Below are 25538 nucleotides of genomic sequence, written 5' to 3' on the forward strand. Positions count from 1 at the left end.
GGTTAGTGGAGAAGAAGAAAAAGCAAGACCAACTACACAACAGCATGGGATGTGGCTGGTGAAAGATCAATGCAAATGTGGCTGGCCGGTGGGGAGAAGAAGATAAGGTTGCGTAGCTTGCAAGAAAACGACGAGGAGGGCTGATCGCTCCTCCTTCCAATTTTTTAAATATATATAAATATATATTAAGGTGGAGAGAGATTCTCACGTCAAAAAGAGATGGGATTTTATATCCTTCCCATCTTAAAGAAATTGAGATGTCCTCATCTCTAAAATACGTAGGGAAAATCTTCATACAACTTAGACTCACCTTCCCAAGTAACAACTTTTGCTCAAAATTCCTTCCACAACTTTTGCTCAAAATTCCTTCCACTAAACTAGATGTTTTCTAATCAATCTGGTTCTGAGAGTCCTTTCTTTAGGGATAAGGATTTTAACTGGTTACATTTCCAAAATGCTATGGGATGGCATAACAATTTGCTCATCATTAGCTTGCTTGGCATCTTTACTCCTTTAGCCTTGTTCCTTTAACAATCTAGGCATTGTATGATATACCTGCGTGCATCATTATTGAATCTCTTCAAAAGAAACTCCTTTGTAGTACATTCAACATCATCACATATCGTGGATGTCTAGCTAATTATGCATCATGAGCTTCATGTATGATTCGATCTTTTAACTCTTTAATGATTGGTATACACATCCTTAGTTAATAGAATAAGCATCCATCACTAAGACTATATATTTTTTATTATCCTCCTCTCTTTCTTAGATTGAGTTGTTTCGGTCGTGACTTGTAAAATATGCCCAAATACTGATATAAGGCTATTTTGTCCTTCACTTCCATAAGCAAATGATTACCTGGCATATAGATTGTAGCCACAAAGGACTTCCTATTCAATGCATATGTAATTACATTATCTTTGCCTTGTTTATGATTGATTTTAAAATCAAATTCTGATAAGACCTCTATCCAGTGCCTTTACCTCAAGTTGAGATTTGGCTGGGTAAAAATCTACTTTAAGTTGAGATTTGGCTGGGTAAAAGTCTACTTTAAGTTGTTATGGTATGTAGTAAGCATGAACTCCTACCTAGTAAGTAGTGTCACCATAGCTTAAGGGCATGAATTACAACCAAAGTTCTAGGTCATGAATGGCATAGTTTCTCTCTTTGAGTTTACTTGAAGTGTAAGCTATCAACTTTCCTTCTTATGTGATTACTTCACCATTAGCCAATCCACTAGCATTAGAAATCTACATCAAAATTTAGTAGTTGAAGGATGGGTGGAGTTGTGAGAGCCACCTTAAGTTTGTCAAAACTTTGTTGATGCTTTTGCATTCTTTTTAAGTAGCTTAGTTAAAGGTGTAGATATCTTTGAATAATTATGAAAAAAGATACAGTACCATCCTATGATACAGAGAAATCCTCGAATTTCCTTGATGTTCAATGGTTGAGACCATTTCACTATATTTTGTACCTTGGTTAGGTCTACTGAGATTCCATATTTGGAGACACTGAATCCCATATATTCAATTTTGTTTGTAAAGAAGGTACACTTATTATTTTTGGTGCTCTCTTAGGATAGAACTTCTCTAACTTGGGCTTCGTACTCTTTCCGATCCTTCGAGTAGATCAGAATATCATCAAACTTGAACACCAAGACATGATTGTCTAGCTTCTTCCTAAATATATCTTGCATGAGCCTGTTGAAAGTGGCTAAGACATTAGTCAACACAATTGGCATGATAGTCCCTGTCTCGAATTGAATGTTGGCTTTGGAATATCACTTGTTTACTCTCATTTACTAATAACCTAACTTCAGGTCAATTTTTAAGGAGACTTTAGCTTTGTGAAGTCAATCTAGAGTTTCATCAATCCTAAAAATAGGATACTTGTATTTTCAAAGTGAGTTGATTTAGAACTCTATAGGTAACGCATAACTAGAAGGTCATGTCTTTTTTCTTATGAAATACAGTTGGAATTCCCTAAGGTGATACACTCAGTCTGATGAATCTTTGCTTCAATATCTTTTGGATTTATTCTTTGAGTTCCATGCACTCATGCATTCAGACACTGGCATTTTATATGCCCATTAGCCACCACTGGTTGTGCTCCTTGAATAAGCCCCATCTCATGGTCAATTTCCCTATGTGGATGGCATTTAAGTAAATTGTACTAGGAAGAGATTCTCATACTCTTTTTGTCAATCTCGGTCCCTCTTTTTAGTACCGTCATTGACTTTGATGAGTTCAACTATGAACATTCTTTAATTTTTTCGAAGGCCCTTTTCCCATTTGCTTGCTTTTATTAATTGTGACTTGGGTCTACCAGTTCTTCCTAAGGTTACTACTTCTTGAGACTTTTCCAGCCTCAGAATTGAGATTGGCATTATTTTCTTCTAACTAAATCATGCCAAGATTACTGTCATAGATCCCTAATAGTGTCACATGAAAACTAGTCCTAGGTTGGTTTTTCTAATTACCTATAAGGTCTCATCCACACTACGTGGACTCTAAAAATATAAAGTATTTCAAAGCCCTAAATTTTTCTAAAACTCGAAGCATGTATATTTCATCATCTAAATTCCTACTTCTACTTACATTAACGAGTAGACAGATATAGTAAAAATTCCATTCTAGTCACTGATGATGGTGGTAATGGTCCAAGAAGTATTTTCCACAGGCCTTTCATTAGACAATTGGTCTACCAAATAGTTGAAGTTCCCTTTAAAATATAGCAATATGGTCACTTCTAGTACAAGGCCATACTCGTCAAGGTAAACTATAAATTTAGGAGTCCTTACTGCCACAAATGAAGCCTCTAATACCACCTGTAAGATACTTGCCCATCCCATAACTAGGGATAGGGAGGCACCTCACTCGGTAAGATCAATCCCAACCCATTGTGAGAGATATCGCATTGGTGCCTCTTCTAGACGATCCAATTTATAAGATATCTCCACAAGGTTGGGGGTCCTACCTAATATGTCAAAAAACTTCATTTCGGTTTCTAGTCTCTTATAAGGAAACACTCGACTCATCAGGTCCACCCCGACCACCCACTTCCTAGTGAGACTAGAATCATCTCATCTATGAGGTTTACCTAAATTACTAGGCACATTGTTTCACTCATAATACAAGTTACAACATGATTCATTTATTTATCCTTGTGCACAGGTTCCTTTATCCCTTAATGAATACATTCTTTTCCAACCAAGTCAGTTTACACACAAAGAAATTTATCATAAGAACAACTATAATTTCAAACCCTTGGCATCCCGACTTTCATCCATCTCCAATCCCTTAGCTCAATGAGTCACAAAATAATCTAGGGCTTACAACCATCGTGGCAAAACATCACTTGCATAGTAGAACGAGAAGTGTCACCTTCACCCTCTTCTTGCCATGGAAGACCTTTCCAGCTCAGGCTTATAACTACTAGAGAGAACCCTCGACCCGCCTTGTGGTGGGCTACCCAATGAAGGCGTCTTCCATGATCTCCAAGCATTTCTAGAGTCGCTTGCCCGAGTGGGGAGTACCCGGTTGCCCAAGATCGATCACTAAAAAAATCACATCGGAATGGTTGCCCCAAACCGATCTCGTTGGAATGGTTACCCTAGGGGGAGTTCCCTAGTTCACAAATTCATTCATCATCATTCACACTTTGAGACCATGTTGGTCAGCATATTTATAAAACCAACATAAATAATCCCATATAAGACAATCTCCTTTCTATAAGAAGAACAGTCACTTCTCTATAATATATAGTAGCAATCGTAATTTTAATAAATGGCTAAGACCTTGTCCTAGTACTCAAAAGAACAATGGCATTCTCAAGCCAAATCTTGGGCCTTGGTACAAATTAATCGTCCGCTAGATGGGATCAAGTTCTATCCTATGATAGCCAAGCCAACAACTAGGAATAATTTAGTCACAACCCAAGATGATTAACGAGGGCAAAAATCTCATTTTATGTCATTTCATCAATAAACTTAAGTCCTTACTTTTCCAAAAAAAAACAATTTACTATGATCTTAAGTAGTGAACTAAAAAGGTTTTGAGTTAAGATTGACTTACTTGCCATTTTCGAATAGAAATGAAGATGGCTAGCCTGGAAGCAAGTAGTAGAAGCTGACAATCTACATTTCCCTTTCTACATTGCCTTGGCCTGGTCTATCATTTCCCTCATCTTTTCACATCATCTCACCTCATAATTGCAATATAAATTCATTTGACGTTCCTTGGATTTTCATAGCATACTTTGGCTGGTCGTATACTTGGGTCTCATTGGTCTTTGGATAAGAGCAAGTTGTACATGGTGTTGTTAACAATGAAAGCATCATAGTGGTGTGCAAAGGTTGGTAGATGCATAGTAGTTATAGAAGAGGTCAAAGGTGCCACCACCAGCATTGTGGGTGGCCGTGTGCTCCTCCTAGCAAGTCTTACAAGTGTAGCCCAACATCATGATGGGAGCATTGCAAGACTCACACACATGGAAACTACTTGGGGGGGTCACCTTATAGTAGTCTTGTGTATAACGTGCGTTCATAGGGTACTTTAAAAATCCCTTTTTTAAAATTTTAGGTTACTTTTTATACCCCTTTTGTAAATTTTGAAAACAAATAAAAAATCCTTTCTGTAAATTTAAAATTTTAACAAGCAATGGATATCGACACTCCTTCTGTAACTTTCAAATTGAAATATGATCATGCATTGTCTCTTACTGACACAATGAAGCGCATAGAAAGCTTCATTAATCATGGGCATGAGAATTCGGTTAACAATGAAACCAGGGTAATCTTTGGAGCAGTTTACAGTCTTTCCAAACCTGTAACCAAGTATATAACAACCGTCAGAAAAACCCGTTACTCAACTCCTAGGCTATCTCAGAAGGTACTGGAGGAGGCAAGAGCCAAGCACGAGGCCAGTACTGCCAAGGACGACAGCTTCATGCATCGAGAAAAGACCCCTCCCCAAATTTGAAGGCCTCACATCTCTATCCTGTCCAGTTGAAGGCTCCCTGAAGGAGCTCTAATTGTTTGAAGAGGGTATGGGTGATTATCCCCCAAGTGTTTGTCACTATCTCTGTCGGTGAAGTGTGTATTGCAGCCATAGCTAGTGTCCAACGAACACATCATAAATACAATGTTTTCACACTACTGACCAACTCCCTCTTTGCCTTGTTGTAGTGCTCCATGCCACTGCACTGTTAAGTATAAACTGTCTCAACCATGACATGAGTCTCAATGTATGAAGCAAGACCTGTCCCTCAGTTCTCAGTAAGTCGAAAACTTGTTATCTCATGGATCTGTTCTGCTTAGAGTACTGAGAACTGGCACGAGTCAGAATTCCTATCAGGTAATAGAGAATTGGGTAGTGTGTCCTCCCTAGTAATATGATAGGACAAGCTCAACTTATTTTCACGTCGGAAGCTATGATTGCCATCATAAGTCATCTCATATCCATTTTCACAAGGACGATCCATCCTGCTCTGCTTGTGAGTGCCAAAATGCAAGAAGGATCAGTGGTTGGCAATAGTACCAAGAATGAAACTCGAATGAAAAGGCTTGCTTCTTCCTCTAACCTCCTCAACAGCAAACAAAGTCTTACTAGATGATTTACTGTCTACAGATCCAAGAATTGTCAGAAATCTCTTCTCGACATAGGCTTAGGTAGAAATTTTTTATTACAAGCTTGATCAAAATCTCAAAGTTTGCATCATTTGGGTCTTCAATAAACAAACAAGAGCACAAAAAGAATAAAAACACCACTACCAAGTTCACCATATGCCTTTCTCCACAACTAGCTAGAACCATAACAAAGCCTGGGCATGCTTAAACAAGTACAAAAGCATAGAGGCCTTCTAGGTTACACAGTCTTTGCATGCTCAAATGGTTACAAAAGTACAAAAAACATAGAGGGAATTAATTACACAAATATGTATTGAATAGCTTAATGCAAACACCAAATACATGAAAGGCCCGAGTAAAGCAAAAACAATATGTGTCACAAGTGCCGTGTTCCACATGCGTATCCCAAAGTGAAGGAGGACTGTATGCACCTTGTATGAAGCGAGGAAGAATCTGGTCTTTACTCGTCTGTAGTTGCAATAAACAAATGTATCACATAGCTGACTCCACAAATCGCCTATTGTCCTTGAATGGATGTTGGGATGTGGCAGCACGCTGCTTTGATCTACATGAGGTATAATAATTCCTCATAGCTTGTCACAAATTGCTTCGAGTTCCATGATATGCACTAGTGCTTATTGCTGCCAGTATTAGAGACCAAAGCGAAATCACACATTGTCAAATAGAAGTGCTATAACATATGCATAAAAGAGACATAAGAACTTACGTGCTTCGTTATGATAACGAAGTGTTTTGTGAAAGATACAACACAAACATGATGCCAAAACGCTGCCATTTTCAGAAACTTGTACCATACTTGTAAACTCATCATACCTCAGTTTCTTATCAAACCTCAATTTTTCTAAACGTTAAAATGTCGATACCAGCTATAGCGTGCAGAATGTCTTCTCCATTACCATAAACAGGAACACTTGTTGCCAGGCTGAGCATAACCTGCACCATACTTGTAAACTTATCAAACCTCAGTTTTTCTAAACCTTAAAATGTTGATACCAGCTGTAGCGTGCAGAATGTCCTCTCCATTACCATAAACAAGAACACTTGTTGCCGGGCTTAGCATAACCTGCACCATACTTGTAAAACTTATCAAACCTCAGTTTTTCTAAATGTTAAAATGTTGATACCAGCTGTAGCATGCAGAATGTCCTCTCCATTACCATAAACAGGAACAAGTCTTACTAGATGATTTATTGTCTGCAGATCCGAGAATTGTCAAAAATCTCTTCTCGACATAGACTTGGGTAGAAATTTTTTATTACAAGCTTGATCAAGATCTCAAAGTTTGCATCATTTGGGTCTTCAAGAAACAAACAAGAGCACAAAAAGAATAAAAACACCACTACCAAGTTCACCGTATGCCTTTCTCCACAACTAGCTAGAACCAAGATCACTTGTTGCCACTTGTTGCCACTTGTTGCCGGACTGAGCATAACCTGCACCATACTTGTAACAATGCAAACCTTTACTCTGCTCGGGCTCTTGTTGAGACCATGCTACCCTCTGCTATTTGGACAAGAGTGATTGCTGTTGCTGCTGAAGCCACAGTGTATCCTGCTTCTTGGACCGCATTCCATCCTACACTTGAGACACCCCTATATTTTGTTCTGGAGTCCTTGCTGCCCCTTGCTGTTGCAAATACAAAGCCCGCTGCTGCATCCTGAATGTCTTTTGCTGTTGTGCTTGCATCCAGCTGTTGCACCCTCACTGCCTCCTGTTGTTGTTGCATCCTAAAAGCATCCTGCTTTTGTGCTACCTCCTACTGTTGCCTTGTTGCTTCCTCCTGTTGCACCCTCACGGTGGCCTGCTGCTGCAACCTCATCCCTTGCTGCTGCTTGAATTGCAATGCCTACTGCTGTTTGAACTGCAAAGCCTGCTACCGTAACAACTGTAACTCTGTCATTCCAAACCCTCTTGTCTTCTCCATTACCATAACATGCCGTTTGCTGTAGTATGTACAATGCTATCAGTCCTGAATACAGCTGCTGCTCATGTGGAGAGTTCTGATTCTTTGTACGCTCTTTTAAGAGCCAAACTAAAGCAGCCTTTGCTTCAGACTTTGTATGTGGGCTATGCAAAACTTCAAAAGCGTCGTACATGGCAAGTCAATCGAGCTAGGTACATCTGACAGGATAATTGTCACCAAATCATCCTGTCAATTTAAAAAGTCTCGTGGCTGAGACACTTCGTCAACAATATACATGAACATTTGCTGCAAAATTCTAGATAGCCACCAGCTAAAGAGTGTGGTCTGCACACTCGGTAGTCGACAAGCTAAGATCCTTCCACAACAACACATCATACCAACATCTCACATCGGCAAAGAGAAGACCACACCTCACAACCAGCATATTTCATCAAAGAAATACTTGGAAGCAAACATATTGCATCAAAAAGTTGAAACTATATTGAACACGATGCCTACATTAATGATAGCAAGATAAATAGGAAGAACAACATGCTCCAAAACCGCGTGCACTTTTTACATGTTCATATGTATGGATTGTCGAACTGGTTACACAATATGCATGATTATATGACTCCAAAAACTTTACAGCATGCCGATAGAGCATCCCAAAATGATCAATCTACGAGATGACTGATCTGAAGACAACACATTTCCAAAATTGAAGTCGCAAAATGGGATAACCAAAACTCCCGCCAACTGTTACCTTGAAGGACCATTCACTGCAAGAAACAAAATTCGTAAATAATGGCAATAGGCAATACAAAGCTTACTGAAAAAAACAATTACTTACTTTAATACCTCTTTGAAAATTTTGTAGGTAAGTGCTACTCAACATGTTTAACAAAGTCGTTGAAGATTTTATAATCACTCTCATCAAGATGGTACTTTTCACTCGACACATTGTACGTCAAATTTGCCAATGCTATAATTGACTCAACGGCAACCATATTCAAGTCCGTCAGGTCATATGTAAACATCCGTGATCCTTTAATTCTTTGATACCAACCAAGCTGTACTTCTATGCCTTGAGGCCGATTTGACAAGTCAAAGCTTCGTTTATAGTCCACATACCTACCTCCCACTTTCATCCTCATCTTTTGAACTCTTCCCAAGTACCACGTGCCTTGAGATACATCCATTTGGTTCAAGCTTGTGGGCTTCCCATTACGCTTTAGATGCTTGGTACTTGCTTGTCCTTGTGTGTCATCCACAAAATAGACAGCACAATCACTACCTATCCCAAAGAAATTCGCATTTCTTGAAGATTGTTGTTTTGATTCATGGGAAAAATAAACACCCTGTCTTACTCTTGTTAATCGATCCTTTGACAATGTTGAATTCCCATTTAATTGGCTAACCAATGTAGATTTGAAGATATACTTTCCATCAGCTTCTACAGTGGGGTTAATCTTTTGTCTCGTTGTGATTGTCTTTGAGTCATTTGCCTCATCTAAGATGCCATCAATTTCATGTCGTATCTCACTAACTGCAATGACCTCATCATTTTCATCCGGATCTCCTTGAAGTTGTTGGTCATCCTTTGTTGGCTGTTGAAAATCATCATAATCATCTGCTTCTCCCATATCAGCATCCAATTTTGACCATATCGATTCTGTATCCACCCAAGGTTGTGACCACCACTTCAAGCTCTCTCCTTTGTTGGCAGGTTTTAATCCCAATGGCTCACACAGGTTTTGAGCTTTCTGTAAGCCCTCTTTCAATGCATCCACTATTTTTTCATCCGAGGAAACCGCTTCATAGTCACCTAAATCTGCTTCTAAACTTCCTTCTTGCTTATTCAAACACTTCCAAATATGTTCTTGTTTCTTATGAGCTCGTGAAAAAGTCAACCCATCTACACTGCATTCGTGCATAGAAATCTTGTTCAAACTACCGATACTATGCAAGAGGTCTCCAAAGTCGAAGGCTCTTTCTTGTCCAATCATGCCTCCGATCTTACTAAAATAAATTTCAGCTGCATCTGACCCTGTGAGGTGTAATGGACACTTGAGAGATGGATAAAAGTCTCGAAACATCTTTATGAGAAGTACTACAAAATGGCAAGAAAGCTGAATATCTGTATAGGCCTCTTTACTAATGAAATTTTGCTTCAAGCTGTATGATGGATGCTGATGAATCCATAACCTCCAAAGCTTGAAAAAGAAAGTAACCTTGGCTGCTAATACCACACGTTCCCTCAAATTTAAGTATGAAGATAAAAAAATATCAATATAATCAGCGACAATCTCCAAATATGCCCTTGTCCCTTGCATGCTTCTCTCCTTCTTCTGAAGCTTCATTAGACAACTTTGCACCTGTCTGCTTGCAATCCTTTGAGCTGCCCCCCAATTTTGGCGATCATTTCTTTGTATATCCCCCTCTTGAAGTTTGTGCTGATCAATTGAAAATGCATGGTAAACCATTGCAACATGATTGAGTGTAATCCAAACCTTTCCTATGGCAAGTTGTCGAGTAGGACTATCAAGCGGACTAATAAGCTTCTTTCCACCATGTACAAAGTCTTGATCATGAAGACCATACACATGACCATCTACCATTCTCCCTCTTAGCTTCCAGCCACACCAATCAATAAAGAACTGGTCTTGGCTCTTTCCAAGGTAATCCTCGAGCATGAGCTTACGACGCCTGCTATCTCCATCTGAAGCATGTCCAATTATCGGTCCAATCACATCCTTTAGCTTTGCATTCCATATCCTCTCCACAAGATTCCACTGGTTTCTAACAAAAATGCTATCAAAGCGATTACATGTGGCTTGTACCATTAAAGCTAGTCTAGGGAGGCTATCGTGAAGAGGATTGACCATGAGAAGCCTGGCATAGCTCCCCACAACATGGTTCTGAAAAGCGTCAACTATCTTCTCATAGCCTTCTGATCCGTCTCCCACAATGATCATGTCGTTTGAAGAACATTGATGATATTCTCCTTTTTTCCCACAAAATCCAATAAGGGTATCATCCTTTGCATTCCATCTGCATTAGCACAAATCCACTTAAAGTTACTTCTTTCTTGCATACATTCTCTAAATGACAAAAAGAAAGGAAAATCCATTTACATGTCGAGATTATCTTACCTTATGCGACGTTTTATGGTTGTTTCATCTTCTACAATGATGATGGGAACCAATGAGGTTACTCCATGTTTGCTTTTTGCATCCATGTATATCTTCCCAACCGCATTGAAAATGTATTCATGCTCTCCAGAGACAAATTGGGTTGCCTTTTTGCCTTGTCTTCTTGTGGTGGACATGGATGGCCCTCCAAGGTTAGTACTCAAAAAAGTCGTGCAAGCGTGGCCCACCCCATAGTTTTATGACCTCAAACATTGTTTTTGTGGACTCAGAGAATCTTTGTGCCTGCTTAGCTTTTAGTGCATTCTTTGCAACATCTTGAAAAAAGTCCCACAAGGCTGGTTTACCTCCGAATTTGCCTTGCCTATGGGCCTCAATTATGTTATTGCAAAAGCGTCGGACATCTTTCCTATGGATGCATTCAATATTTGCTTCTTTGAGAGACCTAATTCTCACAGAAAGCACAACAAGCCTTGCTTTCAACCACCACAACTTTCTTTTTGCCTCTTTCAATTTTGACTTTGACTCAAGTGCAACGCTCTTTAGCTCTTCACCACTGAGATAGTCTAATCTCCTTCCACCACCTGTGTTTTTGACCCCTCTCTTTTCTTTAGCGGTGGCTTCTCGTTGAATTCCCATACGAAAATCATGACAAGTGAGGACTTTTTTGCAATTGTCACAAGTAAAGGACTCAAATGGCTTGCCACAAGCTGAAATACGAAAGCAATTTTTGTGTCTATAGCACCCATCTACTTTCACTTCATTACATCCATCATATAGAGTAGCTTTTGTGTACGGCTCTGGATACCACTCACTTCCTATTTTTAAATCATGCAACATAGGTTTTATGTCTATCTCAATCCCTTTACAAGCCACAGTACTTTGCCATAATCCCCAACATAATAAATTTGATTTGCATGAAGAGAGCATATACGAGTCACCTTTCCGAGTAGAAGGTGTTTCTGAATGGGATGGTGTGCCACTTTCAATCGGCTTGAGAAAAGAACCCAATGATTTTTGACGATGATCTGCACCAAAAAGCTTCTTTGGCCGTCCAAATGTCCTTGCTGATCCATAGGGTGATTGGCTTGCTGATGTTTTGTTCACGACCATAATATGAGACTTGGAGTTGATGTGCTCGGTAAGAAGAGTTTGCAAATCTGGTCTTCGTGGACACAAGTGTAACCATTTGTTATCATACCTGCAGACAACTCTTACCCTGCTTTTATCCTTGTAATCATGTAAAGTTGCCTCAATCAGCTGAAAATCAGATCCTGCGAGATTTCGAACCCAGAATGCTTACACATTAGTCATCTCACAATTGGCAGTAAAGTTCAAAATGCATTTAGAAAAACTTTCGAAAGAGTAGCTGAAAACCGAAATAAAATGTAGCTCAACAAAATCTAACAAGTCTCGAAAATGTATTATTGAAAGTTTATCATTCAAAAGATGAGCACTTGCCTTCATGAGTGCTATTGAAAGCATGCATCTCCTCAACCGCTAACAAAATTGTAGTCTTATGATCTTCACCACTTTCTCCTACGTCTTTGAAGCCATTTGTTGTATTCACATTCAGCCCTCGATGAGCTAGATATTTTCTTTGATGAGCTTGACTTTCTAACACATGGGTTCGCATGAAGTTAGAGAGACATGAGTAAGCTGATTGCTTTCTAAGGTATCCTGACCCATAAAAGGTTCCACATTCATGGCACCATATTTGAATCAAAGCATTGCCATTGAGATCTTTCGTACTCAGCTCAAACCTATCATCTCTCGATGGATTTTGCTCCTTCAACTTCTTGCGTAACTTCTCACATTGTATCTGCCACATTTGTAGTGTGGACATTGAAATGGATGTGCTCTTTAGCATGTTATAATCATACTCCGGGCTGCCACATATATTGTCTTCACTTCCACCAAATTTATTGCTTTCTTTGAGGCCTCTATCTTCCATGTACTCCTCCAAATCTTCACATTGTCTCTTTGCAGGTCTGTCTTCATCCTGAGCTCCATCAACTTTGGTGTTTAAGCCTCTCTTAATACCTACAACTTTGGCATTCTCTACTTGCCATCGCTCTTCTTGTATTGGGTTCAATGCACAAGCTTCACCATCATCGTCATCATCAATAATGAAAGTGAAAGAACCATCGACAAACCCATCTGCTATAATCTCCTTTCGTAAATCATTGTATGTGGAATCAGCCGTAACTCGTATGTAACCAAGAAGCTTTTTCTCTGAAGACCCATAATCCAAAACTTTCATGCGATTCTTAGCAACCATGAATGACCAGCTTAGATATCTAAAAAAGACCATAAGAAAAGAGAAATATACTGATATTAAGACGATTCTCATAAATATGAAAAAGTTATGGACAATTATGCAGAGCTTGTTACATAGGCGGTGTACAGACTGAACAGCTGGATTCCCTAACGGAGAATGTACAAATTGTATACATGTAGCATTCAATGATTCAAAGACTGGGGAGAGCCTTGAAGGGGGGGGAGAGAGAGAGAGAGAGAGAGACCTCGTGGGCAATGGGCACAGAAGGCGGGGCGAGTCACGGACCTGAGAGTGAGAGAGAGATCCGACAGGCTTCGGTTCTTACCGGCGTAGAAAAACCACCGCAGAGCTTCGCGCTATGGTCTAGAGTGCAGAGTACCGTCGCCCCCCTCCTTTACGAGCTCCTTTATTTACTATTTGAAACCACATGCGTTGCCTTTAGAAACCCCCCCTCCCCCCACCCTTCTCTCTCTCTCTCTCTCTCTCTCTCTCTCTCTCTCTCTCTCTCTCTCTCTCTCTCTCTCTCTGCGTTCTCCAACACGAGCGCACATTACAAGTGCCCTGCATCTCTCTTTTCCCCAGCCCCCCCTTCCTTCCTTGAAAAATAGTAAAAGAACAGTAAAAGATATGGGATGAGCTATCTATCTATGGGATGAGGGCCTTGTGCGCTCTGTTCCTGCGTTGAGGGGACAAGCGGACTAGAGATTCAAATTCTAGAGGGTGGTTATTGACATCTTTAATGCAGGTTTAAAGACCAAGGATCATTGCTAAAGACTAGTATAGATGGCTTTAAAGTTTTACTTTCAACAATCAAATGACTGGTAGACGAAAAAGCTTTTAACTAGGACTACAAGACTACTTCTGAAATTTTTGGACTAAAAAAACCCATAATGTAAATCTACATATGATACATAGATATATAACCCTTCTGTTTATTAAAAACTATAAATCCATGGACTAAAAATACCTCTTATTTTGAACTCACGTAGTATATTACACATCCTACTATGTGACCCCCCCGAGGGAAACTAGCATCAAGCAAGTAGTGGAGGTTGATGTGTTCATCGAACTCTAAGAAGCCACTAGAGTCCACATCTAAGAATCTAAATAGCTTGGGGAAAAGGCCCACTTGACCGGCATCATAGTTATTGGATGCTTATATGAACTCTCAAAGAGAGATCCAGTCGTCTTGGCTCTCATCCAACCCGAAGAAGCCCACGTGTATGGTTGCCTTGGCACTCGGATGTGTGTTCAATAGAAGGGGTTTTTTCTCGGATGGAATTACAGAAATATTTACATATATAAGGGGTTTTTTAATAAAAAAAGAGAAAATTTCCATACATAAGGGTTAGTTTTATTACTAAAATCCATAGTTAAGGGATATATTTAATATAAAAGAATTTATTAATAAGGGTATTTTCAATACCCCTTGAACGCACGTGCTATAGGTAGTGTTTTCATAGTCAACCCCCCTTGGGTGCAAAGGGTAACAGAAATGGTAGAATGTTTACTTTGGATTGAGCATGCATGAGGTAAAGGTAGCCATGTTTGCGCATGGAACATGTGTCATTGTAGATATTGACATATCGCACAAACGCATTGGTTATGTGAATATACAACAATTGAAGTCTATGTAGGCCCAAAATATTGTTGCAAGTTTGCCAAAGTTTAAGGTTGATTGTATGCATAGCCAAGCATGCTTTCCCGCATGACAAAAATGTCACTCGAAGTCCATTATATGTTATATATTCGAGTTTATGGGGCCTGACCAAGACTACAAAAATTGTAGGTTGCAGGTACTATGTCACATTCATTGATTACCACACTAGGAATGTGTGGATTTACTTCATGAAGGAGAAAAGTGAGGTGTTTTCTCACTTTCAGTGATTTAAAGTCTTGGTTGAGAAGGAAAAAGGCATGCAAATAAAATGCTTCAGATCAAATGGTGCAAAAGAGTATTTATCCAATGAGTTAAGCAATTTCTTGAGAAAGTAGGGAATCAAGAGACAATTTACATGCAAGTATAACTGATGTTGCTGAACAAAGAAAAAATAGGCACATTACAGAAGTGGCACATTCCTTGATGCCTGAAAGTAATATGCCACATTATTTTTGGGCAAAAGCAATAGCAATTGATGTGTACATTATGAACATGACACCCACTAGAGCTATTTATGGTATGATTCGTGAACAAAAGTTTATAGGCATAAGACTAGATGTGTCTCCTTTGAAAGTGTTTAGGTGTATTGCATATAAGCATGTTCCTGAAAGTAAGGATAAAGTTGGATCCAAAGGCAGAGAAATGTATCTTTATTCATTAGGCTATGGAGAAAAAAGGTTATAGATGTTATAACCCTACCACTCGTGAGATGCGAGTAATAAGAGATGTTGTCTTTGATGAGATGAGTAGCTAGTATGCACGAGCGGCAGTGAAGGAAATCTAAGATGTAGATGTAAGGAGTGTTTATGTTACACCACATGTAGAGAAGAGATCACTTGTGATTAGTGGACTTAGATATTTTTTTAGCATTGGATCCAATGTTAGCCCTTGGTCATGAAGGTTAAGGACAAATGTAGGTTAACTTGTATCACTCAAAGGGAAGGAAAAGTTAGATCAACCTTTTATGCCTAATTTGTGGCCAGGTCACTCATATGTGGATGGTGATTCTAGTGGCTCTAAGCAAAGCCTTGCTGAGGAGCTTGGCATTCCGTCTGTGGTTACTCCTAGTTTAAGGCAAACCATGGTTGTTTTGAGGACACCTAGCAATGATCTAGGTGTACGTAGGTCTACCAGGGCTAGGTACCCTACTGCTGATATTTTGAGATATGATGGATATACAACCCATAATTATGCTTATATGGTTCAAGAAATACAGGAGTTGGAGCCCATTTATTTTGAGCAAGCACTTGGAAATAAGAAATGGGTAGATGACATGAATGAGGAGATGACAACATTAGATGCAAATGCAACATGGGAGTTAGTGCCTTTGCCCAAGGAAAAGAAGGCAATTTTATGTAAGTGGGTGTATGAGGTCAAGCATAATGCTGATGGTTTAAAGAGCAAGTATAAGCATGCAAAGCCTTGTATGGCTTAAAAACAGGCACCTAGATCATGGTCAAATAAGATTGGGAAGTATCTTGTTACCATCGGATTTTGGATTTCCAATGTAGATTTTTCACTTTATGTGGGAAAGACAGATAGAGGGATGTATCATGCAAAGGGAAGTAAGAGGTAGATCAACCTTTTATGCCTGATCCATGAGGAGCATTCACTCATATGTGGATGGTGATTCTAGTGGCTCTAAGGAGAGCCTTGATCTCAGGAGCTTGGAATTCTATCTAGGGTTACTCCTCATGTAAGGTAAACTAGGGCTGTTTTGAGGACACTTGGTACCCTATTCTTGATAGGTTGAGATATGATGGATATATAGCCCATCATTATGCTTACATGGGTAAAGCAATACAAGAGTTGGAGCCTATTTATTTTGAGCAGGAACTTGGAAATATGAAATGGGAAGATGCCATGAATGAGGAGATGGCAACATTGGATGATGCAAATGCAACATGAGAGTTAGTGCCTTTGCCTGATAAAAAGAAGAAAATTTTATGTAAGTGGGTATATAAGGTCAAGATTAATTCTAATGGTTCAGTGAGTAGGTATAAGCATGCAAAGCCTTGTGTGGCTTGAAACATGCACCCAGAGCATGGTCAAACAAGATTGGGGAGTATCTTGATACCATTGGATTTCAGATATCCAATGTAGATCTGTCACTTATATGAGAAATAAAAATACAGGGATCATGCTATTAGTCATCTATGTGGATGACTTGAATATCACTGGTGGTAGTGATGCAGACATACATGATGTTAGGAGGCTTTTGAAGCAGAAGTTTGAGATGAAGGATTTGGGTGAGTTGCGGATTTTTTCTTGGGCATAGAGGTGGTGATATCCCCTCATGGATTTTTTTTTCCAGAGGTAATATGGTTATATGGTTGAGATAATGCCATTAAATTAGTATGATCCAATGAATAGAGGAGGAGTCTCTTTAAAAAAAAATGCTAGATAACATAGATTAACAAATGAAAAGTTGTCTAGAAGGAGATCAAAGCTACCTAGGATAGACAAAATCACTATTCATATGCTAGAAGAACTCAACATATTATTCAAAGAAGGAGATATGGTCTTTCTAAGGGTATGTCAAAAAAGAAGCACTATATCTCTAGGAAAGTTTAAAAAGCTGAGCCCTCACTACTGTGGACATTATTTCATTACCAAAAGAATCAATGATCAAGCCTATGAGCTATTGCTATCCCCTCATTTGAAAATACATAATATATTCCATGTAAACATTTTGAAAGTCTATGTACCTAGTTCTCAACATATCTTAGATAATAAGTAAATTGTTATGCCATCCCAAAGCACTTTGAAAACTCAATCAGATAGGATCCTTAGTTCTAGAGAAAAGACTCTTAGAAATAGAGTCATTAGGGAACATCTAGTTTAGTGGCAAGGCTTCCCACATCAGTGGAAGATGCTACTCGGGAAGATAAGTCTAAGTTGTATCAAGATTTTCCCTACCTATTTTTGAGATGAGGATATCTCGATTTCTTTAAGGGGGAAAGGATGTAAATTCTTGTCTTTTTAATTGGCATGAGAACCTCCCGACCTTTATATATATGTGTGTGTGTGTGTGTGTATTAAAAAGGAGAGGAGGTGGTTAGCACCCTCCCCTTTAATATATATATATATATATATAAAGGGGAGGAGGCAATCAACACCCTGCCGAGCCCCCCACATTATTTTCTTTCATTGTTTTCTCCCCTCTACCCATACTTGCACAATAACTTTCTCTCTCCCTCTTATCTTCTTCTCCCAACCACAAGCTGCTCCCTCTTATCTTCTTTTCCCACTAGTCTCCCTCTCCTTTGTTATACTCTCCCCACCACAATCCAATACTATGCACTTGACTTCTTCTCCCATTGGCTAGCCACACCATTGCTTCCCTTGACTCCTCTCTCTTTCTCACACTCACACACCCCAACACCCCTTCTTCTCCTCTATACAACCCCCCTCTTCTCTCACTGACACCCCCCCTTCTCTACGGCTTGTGACTCCCTCACCAGCCACTTCCTGGCCACCCACACTCTCAGTCCCTTGCTAGCCACTCCCTTAGCACCCGCACTCTCTCACTCCCTTGCCAGCCACTCCCTCATGTGCTCTCCCTCACTCACTCCCTCTCCCTCAACTTATCTCTCTCAACCCTTCCCACTCTCTCAGTCCCTCTCCTCACCTACTCTTCCACACTCCCTCCACACTTAGCAACCACCTTTCTCCCTTGACTTCCTACCCTTCTCTCGTTCTTCTATGGGTTGGGAACACAGAGACCTCCCTTGTAATTGTTTGAGATTGGAGTGGTTGAATCTCTCTAGGCCTTGATCGATTTCTTTGGTTGGGATGCAAAAGTAATGCATGGGGGCATGGCTAAGATTTTAAAGCGTACAAGTCGTGTTTAAAATGCTTGAAAGCGCACCACCAAAGAGAGGTATTGATCATGGAATTGAGCTTGAACCAAATGCAAAGGTGATCAACAAGACTTCAGAGATTAGTGCCCAATTGGGCTTATTTTTAATTATATACATGGATGCCCCTTTTACACTACACTTAAAAGTGTCCATGGGCATGCCTAACTCCCTAGTCCTAACCCTTGACCCCTTTTCACATACCCTAGTCCTAACCCTCGGCCCCTTTCACATACCCTTAATCCCTTGGCCTTGACTTAAGTCCCTTTTTAACTTTGTTGCAAACCATCCCCACCCAAGAGATTTCGTCCTTGAAACGTGAGGTACGCATGTAAAATCTTGCATGAATGGAGAATACCATCAAGGACTCATTCCACCTAACATGTATGAGCCATGTATGTCGGAGCTAGAAACACATGTGTATAGATATAAACCAAATGCCCTCAAATCAAGTCATAGCACATACTCCATAATGGCATATGAACTTAATAAAGCTTCCACACATTATGCATCCAAAACCAAAGGATATAAAGCTATCCAAATAGTGAGTTTTAGAAATTATAGCAAACCATACTTACTATTTTTTTATGCACCAACAATTGGCTGTCAAATGTGGCCGAAGGATAACTATCCAAAGCTTTGACCTCTCGGATCAAAGGCCAAACCGAGAGCACAAGTAGCCACCTAAATCAAAAGGATATCTCCACCCCATACAATTTGGCTACCATATATACTAGGGTTGAAAAGAAAACATATCGATACATCCATCAATTCAGAATATAAATCCAATACCCCATGTGCAAGGAGGACCTCCATCATCCAAGGTCAAATACACCAAAGCCACCTATCTCATAGGAAACTTGATTGACACCCATACCACATTATGGTGCACCACGACATGTGCTACATAGTCATGTACCATGCATCTCGCATGTCAAGTAATGCATGTGAAAGTGAATGCGTCAACCTGATAAACCATAGAATCACTTTGGCATCCACAAAATCTAAAGGTACACACCTCAAAATCAACTTCTGTATGAACATAAGTCTCATCAAAAATCCAATCCATATCTCCACTGCAAAGGATAGAATCATTCTTCTCATCTCATCCGCATCTTAGACATTCATCAAATCACATGATGAATGATAGTACCATGATCATCAACATCAACCACCCTATGAGTCACCAATGCACCATATGGCACACTCTTGTAAAGATCAGAGTCATAAATTTTCCAATCCCTTGTGAAGGATTGCTCAAACAATGCATTGCAAACAAATCTTCCATGTGCATGGTTGGCATCTAAGATTGCATCCTCCGTACATGAAACCTCAATCAATGTGTCATCCAACACTTTTTATCAATGAAATCCTCATGATCAAGCAGCCTTTCTTTGTGGCAACATATCATAAGCAAAAAATGCATCCATAGAAGTACTTACTATGATGGTCCGAACATTCCCATTTTCAGCTTTCTTTTCTCCTTTGACCATGGATGTGTGTGTGGTGTCCTTAAGCTTGACGTTAATGGTACCCAAGTAGAGGCTTTTTCTACAATTCTCTCACCATTTTCAACCCCATAGAAACATCACCATTAAACATAGAAACATTGCAAATTTGCATCCCCTTTGTTCCCACATTGGCCATTTCAACATTGGTTGTATGCAACCCTTCTTTAGCATTCCTTTTCCTCTTCAATCTTTGAGAAAGAATTGGCATAAAAGTTTCATCATCTTTTTGTAGAAGGATCCCGAGTTCCTCAAACATATAAACCACCTCATTTTGTATACCACTTGTATCTTTTCAAAGACTTGCGAGAATGGATGTTCTCAATTGAGCCAAGTGGTTTAACTCAAGCACGATCATCACTAAACACAAATCCATCTTGCTTCAAGATAATCAAAGTCCCTTTGCACCTAATTTGTTGCATAGGCATTCCAGACATGTGTGACCCATCGACATGATCTATTTGGCTATCCTCTTTGTGGGAAATAGATCCATCATCCCTTGAACCATTGTCCATGCCCTCACTCCTCACAAGAGAGACTTTCCACTTGCTCCTCTTTGCCTTCGTCTTCACTTGAAGAGTCATGGTTTTCCACAAGTTCATTTTCAGCCACAATAATGGCATGCATAAATTCACCTTTGCATGCCTCATTGTTATCACCATCCTCCTTTGAAACCTCCTCATAATAATAAGGCTATTCCAAAGACACTATAAACTGAAGTATGGAATGCCCACAAAGTGATGAAGTGTGAATGTGGAAAAGTCCACACAATACTAAGATTTTGCCAAGAGCAATGAGATTATCCTTAATGCAATGAACCATTGGCTTGAATCCTTCACCTAATATTTGTATAAACCCTTGAATGCTTTCTTTCTCCTTGAGAGGTGCGACTCAAAGAAGGAGAGATACCAATAATCCTTTGTATATCTAGGCAAGGAATCATCATGTAGAAGGCACTATGGACTAAAGTATGGGATGCCCACAAAGTGATGAAGTGTGAATGTGGAAAATTCCACACAATACTAAGATTTTGCCAAGAGCAATGAGATTATTCCTTTTTTTTTTCTGAGAAAAGATCCTTTCATTAGTTATATAAAAACGCCCGTAGGGCTACAAAAGATCTCTCCTGCTCATAAGAAAAACAGAGCAGTGAACAAAGCAAGGCAGCCCGGGAGACTCTCCCTAGGTGCTGCAAACTACAAGCATCAGTACAAAGAACTGAGGGGCTAAATCATACAATAGGAGGGGGAAAAAGCCAAACAGGTGGCCTGTAATGCCAACGGGGGGATCCCGTGTGCAGGGTATAGAAGGGGCCACTGCTTCAGGTGGTGTGAAAAGCCTGGCGCCGCAAGATCGCCTCATCTGAGTCGCCCCGGCTGAGTCGCCCCGGATGCGGTCATACTGTCCGCACAGGGTGTGGATCAACTCCTGCCAAATCCCCCGTACAGTCTCTGCTGGTGGCTCCAGTCTCCCCTCAAAGGCCTTGAAACACCGGGCCCTCTAGGTGAACCAAATGGTGAGGCTACTGAGGAGCTCCCATCGTAAATCCCTCTCCTGTGTCCAGCTGGTGAACGAGAAATCCGGTGTGACGGAACCAGGCGAGGCTGGCCCCTAATGAATCTGATGGCTTGACTGTCCTGCTCCATCTCATAGCCCATAGCAGGCCCTGACGAAGTCGACCAAGCAGTGGCACCCCACGTAAACATACCCTCTGGAGAGAGGGGGTCAGAATACGCAGCATCCGCAGCCAAATCTGATGCGCCTGAGGGCAATCCCATAGGCAATGTCTCTGTGTCTCCATAGGGTGGCCGCATCGGACGCAGGCCGTCGGAAGACCGCTGTAAACAAGCCAGGTGCCAACTGCTGAGCCCCTGTGGGCGACCAACCACTGGAAAGTCAAGATCCTGCGGGCCTGTCGACTAGCCCAATGCCGGGCCCAAAAATCCTCCAGGAACTCCTGTGAGAGTCCCTGTAGCTGCTAGTGCCCCGTTGCAGCTGGAGAGACCATCCTCCTCGTCGTCAAAATATGCCGCCCCAGCCGAATAATATACTGGAAAAAGGTGATCTCTGTGGCCTCAAGGGATGCATAAGGATCATGCCACTCGTACTCCCCAGGGTCCCACTGTAGCCGGGCCAAGGGGCGCGCTGCATATGCCCATATGCGCCAATCCGGGAGCACATCTACAGGGTCTGGGTCAATATGCCACTTTCAAGAAGTGACGGCCACTACCCGTATGCTCTGAAAGGTGCACTCTGCAACCAAAGGCGACTCCACCTCCACTCTCTGAAGTCTGCCCTCATCCTGAATCTCATAGTAGAGGCATCTGCCATCCTCAGTGCAAGCTCTGACAGCAATCAGGATCTCCAACTGTGTAAAGGCTCCCTTCCACTGTGGGGCCACTAGCTCGAAAGGCGTGAACCACTCCTCTGTGAGTGCCTCCTGAATATCATCCCTCATAATCAACCCCCCTCTGAAGTGACTCAGCCTCTCCACCTGGATGTCCTCTAGGAGACTGCAGAAGGCCTGCCAGTCTCCAAAACTACGTGTTGGGCCTGCCGCCAAAGGTCCCCAGGCGCTACACGAGGCCGAGAACCCAGCATATGACCCTGCTCTGTGCGAACCGCTGGGCTCCAAATGAGCGGCTTTCTGGCCCACTCCTCAACACAAGAAGGAGGTCGCTGAGAGAGCCCTGGTCTTAGCAGCTCCCAAGCTCTCAGGATGCTCAAAGCAAATCTGTCCTCCCATCCTCTACTGAGGCCTGTCCTCCTCATCTCTATGAAGATCCATCGAATCTCTGGTGCCCAAGTGCCCCCTGTTGGGGGAGCCCGAGCTTGCAGCCGCTGCAAGAGAAGCTCTTTCCACGGCTCTGCGCCTGGAAGCAGCCCCCGAACAACAAGCTTCCCCAATAAGGCTCTACTCTGATCGACTGGATCTATAATGCCCAAGCCTCCCTGAGCTAGTGGAAGTGTAATAACTTCCCATGCAACCTTTGCCCGGGCTGGTTGACCGTTTCGCCCAGACAAAGAAAGTTCCTGATCAGCCTCTGTACTTGGCTGATACAAGAGCTCGAGAAGATCCAGCAAGACGTAATGTACCACATGGTCGCTAACAGCACCTGATTTGCCACCACCACCCTCCCAGCCAAGGATAATCGAGCTGTACTCCAATACAAAAGCTTCTTTCGAATGCTCAGAAGAAGCGGGGCAATCTGCTGCTCAGGTGACAAATCTAGTCCAATCTTGCATCCCAAATACCGCACTGCTGTGCCAGGAGGAATCCATCTAAAACCGAGGTCTGGGCTCCATGCCGGAGTTGGAGCGCTGCTGATCCAAAAGGCCACTGTCTTGCGCCAATTGATCAATGCTCCCAAAGCTGCACTAAAAACCTGGAGCGACTGCTCTGCCCAAAGGAGATTGGCCTCTTGGCCATGCAAAAATAAGCCCGTGTCGTCAGCAAACTCAGCATCGAGCAGGTCCTCCCCTCGGACTGGGAGCTGGAGTCCTCTCAAACCAACCTCCTCTGCCGACAAATACATGCTCATAGCCTCCGCAAAGAAGAGAAAAAGAAAAGGGGCAAGGGGACACCCCTGATGACGGACTGATCTAGTCAGCTCAAAACTCGGCCCCCGTCCTCCTGCAATCAACACCTGGCTATGAGCTGTGGAATACAAAGCCGCCAGCCTGGCTCAAAGCCCAGGCGAAGCATAGTGCCCTCTAAGAAACCCCAATCAACTCTATCGTATGCCTTCTCAAAATCGAGAAGCATCACGACCAAGTCCTCACCAAGAAATCTAGCTCGGGCCATCGCCTCCCAGAAAGTAAAGATGTTGTCAAGGATACTGCACTCCTTGACGAATCCTGTCTGGGTAGCATGAATCAACTCCCCCAGAAAGGGCTGGATCCTCAAACTCAAGGCCTTTGCTAAGACCTTGTAGACAGTATTGAGGATCGTAATAGGTCTCCAATGCCAAATATCATCTGATACTCCCTCCCCCTTGGGGATAAGAAAGATCAAACCCTCTGAAAAGCTCTGTGGCATCACCCCAGTGTCCAAAACATACTGAAAGCCCCTGCGGAGGCCTGGCCCCAAAAGGTCCCAATAGCGCATAAAAAAGGCCGGCGTCAGTCCGCTGTCCTCCCCTGGGCAACTATGTCGCGGCAGGACCCTCAAGGCCTCGGCAAGCTCAATCTCTGAAAGAGGTGCACCAAGAACTATACGCATACGATTTGTGACCCTCCTCTGCACATGGGCCCACACAGTCTGTCTGCAATCATCCCGATCCTCAGTGTGGCTGGCTCCGCTGAAAGCAGGTCTCTATAGAATCCAGTGGCAATGGCTCTGATCTCCCCGAGCTCAGTAGCTACTGATCCATCCCGCCTACCAAGCTGACGGACTCCTGCTCGAGCATGGCGGAGTCCAACAATCTCAAAAAACTCCCCAGTCACTCTATCACCAAGCTGCGTCCACTGAGAGGCCTGACGACGATAGTAAAACTCATGTCTCTGCTTCTCTGCCTCTCTAACCTCCTGGCATGCCTGGCTCAGCTGGGACGCCACCCACTCACATGCAGGCTGTTGCTCCTGAAGGCGCTGAAGCGAAGCAAGGCTGCGTCTCAGCCGATGCTCCCGCTCGTGAATCTCTCCCAGCCGTGTCAAAGCTGCAGCGTGCAGAAAAGAGCTAAGCTCGATGAGTCTCTGGGCACACTGGCCTGCTGCATCCTGGTCAAAGCACTAACTATCATGCCAGATCCTCTCAATGTCCTCAGCGAGACTGGGATCTGTAAGTACCCTCTCTGGGATCCTCAACTGCAAGCTGGGCTCCCGTGTCCTCTCCTCCAATGTCAAGATAACTGGCGCATGATCTGAAAATGAGGTGCCAGCGAGAATGCCGATGGAGCCCCCTCGCTCCTCTAACCAATCGCCCACATAAAAGCGATCAATCCGTGATAGATTAGTCCCTCCCTGCCGGCGATCCGACCGAGAGAAACTAAGACTGTCCTGAGAGCGGGAGAAGGCCCTATGCTGCCATGCATCAGTGATCCTCAGTGACATGCAAAACCGGTCCCAAGCTGCAAGCTCCGTGCCGTGCACTCTGGCAATGCATCCGTAACCTGGGTGTCCAGAACTCTGCTCTGGCACTAGCATGGTTGGGCGCATAGACGCTGAGCACGCCCAATAGCTCATCATGCATCCTCAGAATGACATACTGTGCTCTACCAGGCACAATGATCCCTCGATCCACAATGGCCTGCCGCCATACATCTGCAATGACCATGCATACTCCTCCCTATCCACCCAAAGGACCAAACCTTGTAGACCAAAAGGTGTCCCATCTACCAGGCATCACCGAACCATATCTCCGGATCCTGCTCTCACCCAAGTGGTGCTCCTGCATCATCAAAATATCAATGCTGCCACCAACCAGGCATCTCTGAAGCTCCTGCCTTAAGCAACCACGATAGCGTATAAAATGTGCTCCGCGAAGGCCCTGTACATTCCATGAGATGATCCTCATGGATGACCT

General features: G+C 42.2%; 1 protein-coding gene and 1 long non-coding RNA gene across 3 annotated transcripts in view; one reads left to right on the top strand and one right to left on the bottom strand.

The window, feature by feature from the left end:
* LOC147637440 (uncharacterized) overlaps positions 1-25538 on the top strand; it is a 125262-nt gene that overhangs the window by 38954 nt on the left and 60770 nt on the right. The window lies entirely within an intron of this gene.
* On the bottom strand, positions 8441-19610 carry LOC147637441 (uncharacterized). The gene is made up of 2 exons (XM_086798883.1): positions 19572-19610; positions 8441-10234 (listed from the first exon to the last, which is right to left on the bottom strand). Exons 1-2 carry the CDS (start codon positions 19608-19610, stop codon positions 8441-8443), a joined length of 1833 nt encoding a protein of 610 aa, XP_086655009.1.

The sequence above is a fragment of the Cibotium barometz genome, chromosome 6 (assembly GCF_041138505.1).
Source record: "Cibotium barometz isolate CiBa-2024 chromosome 6, ASM4113850v1, whole genome shotgun sequence".
Lineage (NCBI taxonomy): Eukaryota > Viridiplantae > Streptophyta > Polypodiopsida > Cyatheales > Cibotiaceae > Cibotium > Cibotium barometz.